Source organism: Rhinopithecus bieti, unplaced genomic scaffold, assembly GCF_001698545.2.
Source record: "Rhinopithecus bieti isolate Rb0 unplaced genomic scaffold, ASM169854v2 scaffold_38691, whole genome shotgun sequence".
NCBI lineage: Eukaryota > Metazoa > Chordata > Mammalia > Primates > Cercopithecidae > Rhinopithecus > Rhinopithecus bieti.
The window spans coordinates 1,973,981-1,980,373 of NW_016816690.1; the positions used below are offsets into that span (position 1 = coordinate 1,973,981).

Here is a 6,393-nt window from a genome sequence, read left to right on the forward strand (position 1 = left end):
GCCGGGAACCAGGGCGGAGAAACGCGGGCCTTGGTGCCTCACTGGAGGGTCGGATTCCGACCCCAGGCGTGGGAACCCCCGGGGCCCTCGCGGGCCTGCATCGCAGGACAGAGCTCCGGGAGCAGCTGGGCGCGGGTGGGGTCGGGGCTTCCTGGGGCGCCTCCAGCTTTGTTCACAACCTGCGGAACCCTCGCCTCCAAGTTTGGGCTCTGCGGTAAATCCCAGGTTCGAATCCTACCACTACCGCGGCGGTCAGGTTTTGGCAGAGTCCTTTTTTGCCTCCAGGAGCGTCCGTTTTCTCACCTTTCCGCCAAGCCCAGGAGTTCTCTCCATGCAGGGTGAGGACCAGGCTCAGAGTTTTGTGAGCTCTGAAACAAGCCTGTCACCCAGATGGGAGCGCGGCAGGGACAGCGGCTCACGCGGGTTTCCTGAGCTGGTGAATGGTGCCGGACCCCCTGCTCTGCGCCTTACACAGACCGTCTGACTTCTCAGCACCCCGGAGAGGGAGCCTCCCTGGGTAGCCCGTTTCACAGATGGGAAAGCGGAGGCACAGCGCGATCGGGCCCTGCCCGGCTTCCATCGCACTTACTCGTGGCTGAGTCGGTGGTCCAATCGGGCGGTCGGTGCCTAAGCTCCGCTCCCTTTGGAATCTGCGGCCGCGCGCGCCCTCGCTTACGTTAACGCGGTGGGAGCGCCTGGCCCCCCCCTCCTGCTCCTGTGGGGCCGGGCGCCGTTGTACGACAACCGGGGGCCAATGGGAGCAGGCAGGCGGGGAGGCCCCGCCCCGTCCCCGCCCCGCTGGGAGGGCTCCGGGTTATAAGCGCTGGCGGCCGAGCTGGAGCCCGCGGAGCGCACGGAGCCCACGGAGTCGCCCCAGCGTCCGAACAGGCAGCGCCCCGGAGCCGCGGAGGAACCCGAGAAGCAGCCACGATGTGCGGTGAGTGCCGCGCCCGCCCGACTCGCCTCCTCCTCGCCGCCCGCGGGTCCTGGCGCCGCAGCCTCCGCCCGCGAGCAGGCGCCGAGGACCTGGCTGGGGGCGCCGATCTGCCCCGGGCCCCACCGAGGGGCTGTGGTCGGCCGGGCCTGCTGCCCCTCAGCCGCGTTCCCGAGTGGCTGTCTCGGAGGTGTGGGCGGGGGATGCCCAACCCGACTCCCGGTCTCGGACACAGTGAGGGGGACCGAGGCCCGCTCCCCACGGAGGGGAGGGACTTGGTCCTGTCCGGCCTGGACCCCGTAACAGAGGGGTCCCCACCCCATGCCGACCGAGGCCGCTGTCCTCCACGTCTCCCAGTCGCCCACAAAGGCGGCCACGGGCAGGCCGGCGCATCCCGGGTGCGGGGCGCCCATCCCGGTCAGCCCGCCGCGCCTACCGGGGAGAAGAGAGGCGACCCCGCCCCGCCGTCCCCGCAGCCCGCGGGTCGCCCCCGCGGCGTCAGTGCGCTCAGGCAGGGCCTGCGCGCCCTCTTCGCGACCCCAAAGGAACCTCTGGTCCCTAGAAGGGTTGGTGCCGTGTTGCCCCCTCTTCGCGCGGGAAAGAGGCAGCCACTGCCGGAGCCTCGGCCCGGAGCCACGAGAGGGAGTCCGGGGCGGGGAGCGGGGCCGGGCGTCCGATTCCCGCGGCGTCCCGCGCTGTCCTGCGTGGCTGCGGGACCGTGGGGAGGGCGGCCGCGGCCCGGAGCGCACATCTGCAATTCTTTACTCTCCTGGCTGGGCCGCCTCCGCTGGCCGGGAGAGCGCCGGGAACTTCTGCTGGGACAAAAGGTCACTGTGCTCTTATTTTTTTTTCCTTGAATAGGATTCAGTTACCCATTCCAGCCGCCTGTGGCTGGAGGACCTGGAGGAACTTCTGAAGCCATGAAAGGCCTCTCTCTGACTTTGCTGAGGGCCGGGGTGGGGTGCGCCTGCGGTGAGCCCTGGCGGAGGTCTGTGCAGGCCTTGTGTCCGAGGCCAGCCGCTCAGCAGAAGGGAACCATCTACGGTGGAGCGGGCAGCCTGCTTCGGGTTGCAGCCTCACCCAGGCTGAACAGGCATCCGTTGAAATTCCTGAGCCCTCAGCTAAAATCTCATACTCCCAGACGCCATTCGCCATGTGTAGAGCTACCTTTGGGTGTTTCTGGGGACAGAGATGAGGCAAAGGTGGCAGTTTTGTCAGATGTCCAAGCCCTGCGGGTTCCAAACCTCTCAGTGTGGCTTTCAAGACCCTTGGCCAAAGCTGGTGGCCTTGGAACGAGACTTGTGCAGGAGACCCTTGAACCAGGAGGGTCTGCCCCCCAGCACCAGAGGCTCTCCTTCCCCTTACTTTTTGGATGCTCCTCTGCCCCCACTGCCACCCCTGCCTGTCATCCTCCTTCTTACTGGCATCTGGTTTTTTTCCAAGTCTCTCTGAGCTTTGGGGGGGGGGGGGGCCCCCTCCTCCTCCAGCTCACAAAATCACAAGTGTGTTTGTTCTGCTTCTTAAAGGGTCACACACACGTTGTCTCCTAGGGAAAGGTTGAGCTTGGGGTGTGACCACCTGTATCCTCAGATCTTCTGGTACTGACTTGTGGTTGTATGTGAGAAGGAGCTTGAGGTCCCCAGAGGACACCCAGGGCTCAGGAGTGGCTGTGGTCCATGGGGATGCCCACTCGGAGCCAGAATCAAAGAGTGCATGCTGGGTTCGGTGCCTTCTCAGAATTCTCAGATTTGCTGATTTGGGGCTGGGGCAGGGTGGGGAAGTGGGGAGGGCACAGCTCAGCAGGAAGTCGTGGAATCCCTGCATGGGAAAGTTATTTCCTTTTCAGGAACATCAGGAGAAAGTTTCAACTTGGTGCTAATGTGTCCTTAACATCTCTGACACTTGCTAAGTATCCTTTGCACAGGAGAAGCCATTCCTGGCTCAGAGCAGGCAGCAGCAGCTGGCTAGAATTGAGTACATTGGTCTGTTTTGGGGGTTGATGGTCTGAGTATGTCTGACAAGTGATACTGATTTTCCTTTTATGGTGGTTTTCTTTTGGCATGAATTCATTTCAATTTTTGAAAATTTAATCAATTTCTACAGAAAAAAAAAGTAGTGATTATGCTGTTAGTACAGGGATACCGCAAGAATCGTGAAGATGCTCCTAGAAAGAACCAGATAAGCTCTTCACTTTATGCTGGGGAAGCTGAGGCCCTGCGAAGGCTGTGCGCACCTGGCGTCTGAGCAGTCCTCGGGGCTCAGATCTCTTGGGCCGTTCCCACAGGGGCGGAGACCTAAGGCGCTTCCTTATCACTTGGCGATGACACTGCTGAGATTATGTCTTGCTGTCCTTTATCCTGCTGCTTCTTTCATGGGAAGCCAGGACTCGGCAGTAGTTGATCCTCTGCAAACAGCAGATGATTCTCAAAAACGTTCAGTGCACTGAGAATTTAGCTGAAATGACACTCTGGAAGTTGCTGGCATTTTGCTGACTTTCTGCGACAGAAAATTTACAATATTTCCTCCCTCTCTCTCTCCTTTCCTTCTCTCCTTCCTTTTTCATTCAGTGGAAATGCCCTGTGTTTTCCAGGCCTTGGGGGACTCGAAGATCCCATGGGTGTGGTCCTCCCCTCAAAGAAGGGGCAGGTGAGCCGCAGGGCCAGTCCAGAGACTGGTCACCAGTAGGGACGGGATGCCGATCAGGGCAGTGCTGCTGTGGAGGGAGGAACTTGAGCACGGGCTACAGCCTGGTAGAGTACTGGCTGAACCGGGAAGGCAAACATCTTTTTGTTTGGGTCACGGGGTTTTAACCTTTTCCTATATTAGTTACCAACGTACAAAACTGGGGGATTTCACATAAGTAGGTGGGAGTTTTGGCTTCTCTTGATAAAATCTGAAGATGAGCAACCCTGAGTCCTTATTTCCAAATAGGGCCTGGGTGACCCCTTGGGTGATGGACGCAAACTCCCCTTTTCTCCCAGTCCTTCCCAGCTGCTTCACTCACTGATGGGACTCTGCACAACAGAGGCAGGAGCTGACTTTCCTAGGAAGAAGGGGAGGGACCCGGGGCAGTGCCACAAGGGCCCAGACATAAGCACAAGCCCTGCAGAGAGGAGGGGGGTGGCGGGCACGCTGGGCTGGTGCACAGCATGAGCCAGGGTATGGCAGGAGGGAAGAGGCATGCATGGGGATTTGGCAGGAAGGATTTGTGCTTCCCATCCACAAATTTGTAAACCGTCCCTGTGCTTCCCATACTGCATAGTAATCCGTGAGGGAGAAAAAAAAAAAAACCCCACAATCACTGTGAAGAATTGGAGAATCTTTAGTTCTTGCCAGAAGGTGAAGCCCTTGCCTTGACATCACCATCTTTTGTCCTGGTTGGTGTGGTGGTCTCCATTGGCTGCTGTAACAAATGACCGCAAACTTGCTGATTTGAAACAACAGAAATGTATTCTCTCACAGTGCTGGAGGCCACAGGTCCAGAATCGGTTTTACTGGGCCAGATCAAGGTACCTCCAGGGCTGTGTATTCTCTCACAGTTCTGGAGACCACAAGTCCAGAATCGGTTTTACTGGGCCAGATCAAGGTACCTCTAGGGCTGCGCCTCCTCCAGAGGCTCCAGGGAGAATGCGTCCCCGGCCTCTCCCAGCTCCTGGGGCTGCGCATTCCTTGGCTTTGTGGCCGGGTTGCTCCAGTCTCTATGCTGGCTGCAGCCCTCCACTCTCTCCTCAGGAGTTTCCCAAGTTCAGAAAAACCTTCTATTTATACCTTTATGGTGTAGCGTCAGTAAACAGTGCTTTTCAATTGAGAGATTATTTTTGTATCTAGCAAAATTAGTTTATTAAGACATTAATTTGAGACTATAAATTTGAGAGAAAATTTTGAAAATGAATTCCACAATAAAACAATTGAACTATTTAGGTATTTTGTTTTTATTTTTAGAGGCAGAGTCTCACTCTGTTACCCAAGCGGGGATGCAGTGGGGCAGTCATGGCTCACTGCATCCTTGAACTCCTGGGCTCAAGCCATCCTCCCACTTTGGCCTCCCAAAGTGCTAGGATTACAGGCATGAGCCACTGTACTTGTCCCCTTCTTTTCTTAAAATTTTTTTTCTTTTAATTAAATTCTAGAGTATATGTCACTTCCCCCTTTGTTTTCGGTGAAACTGTAAGAATGAAAGGGACACTAGCAACTTTTCTGTTAAAAAATAGAAATGGCTGGGCACGGGGACTCATGCATGTAATCCCAGCACTTTCAGAGGCCAAGGCAGGCAGATCATGAGGTCAGGAGATCGAGACCATCCTGACCAACACGGTGAAACCCTGTGTCTACTAAAATACAAAAAATTAGCCAGGCATGGTGGCGTACACCTGTAGTCCCGGCTACTTGGGAGGCTGAGGCAGAAGAATTGCTTGAACCCGGGAGGCAGAGGTTGCAGTGAGCTGAGATCGCACCACTGCACTCCATCCTGGTGACAGAGCAAGACTCTGTCTCGAAAAAAGAAAAAAAAAGAAAAAGAAACGTCCTGTCCGGGTGACCGCAGGAAGCAGAGTCTATTATCCCATGGATTCCAATGGTGAGGTTACTTTAACCCCTGGGGTCTGGAAGAGGCCTGGGGCAGGCTAGGGCTGTCTCCAGGGGAGCCAAGTCCCCTTTTTACCCTGAGCCAGGTGCCGGGTCTGCTCAGGGCCCCCGCCAGGCCCGCAGGTTCCTCTGCCTTTCTGTAAGAGCCTGGCGTGGGATCACATGCATGCGTAGCACCTCCAGCTTTGATCTTGTTTCTGCGAGGAGGTGGCAGGAATTGTCATCCCCACCTCACCAAGTGACCTTTCCTAGTGTATGAGAATGAGGGCTGGATGGTCAGAGAGGCCACAGCTCCTCAGCAGCCCTAGCCCAAGGCTCAGGGGACTCCCCACACCTGTGGGCCTCACCCAGGAGAGTGGACCTGTCCCTCTTCCCCCAACACACACAGGCAGACCCAGGCACACACGTGCACACGCTTGGGAATTTCATGAGACTCATTGAGGCAGACATTCAACTTGGCCATACTCTTCTGTTGAGACAGGAAGTAATGCAGTTTGGGACCTGGGATATTATTTAATCTCTAGGAGGCTCATGGACTATAAAGGTCAGTCCCTTCAGTTCTGAGAAGCACCAGATGGTGGGAGAAAGACAGGCTCTGTGAGGGGACAGTCCCGGCCTGGGTGGGTGGTGACATAGCTCCCCAGAGCCAGCCTCTCCTGTGTGGAGCACTGGCTGGGCCTCTCCCTGGAACGGTCTCCTCACTTGCAGTGAGGGCTGGGCTTTCGTTGGGAAGCCTATGCTTGGAAAGTTGGAGAGATTTTTCAAAACAGCATCACCAGAATCAGAACATGGGCCCAACCTGGCTGCTGCGAAGTGGAGTCTTCCCCACCCCCCAGGCGGCAAACCCTTCCTCCCTCCACCACCACCCCGCCCAC

The 6,393-nt window shown here is 57.1% G+C and overlaps 1 protein-coding gene across 1 annotated transcript in view; it reads left to right on the top strand.

The window, feature by feature from the left end:
• Positions 1-808: 808 nt before the first annotated feature.
• The window catches only part of GFPT2 (glutamine--fructose-6-phosphate transaminase 2), a 54,314-nt gene continuing 48,729 nt past the window's right edge, over positions 809-6,393 (top strand). Inside the window, exon 1 of the mRNA XM_017855135.1 lies at positions 809-937. Coding sequence (XP_017710624.1) covers positions 931-937 — 7 coding nt within the window. The 5' untranslated portion in view covers positions 809-930. The remainder of the gene's footprint in view (positions 938-6,393) is intronic.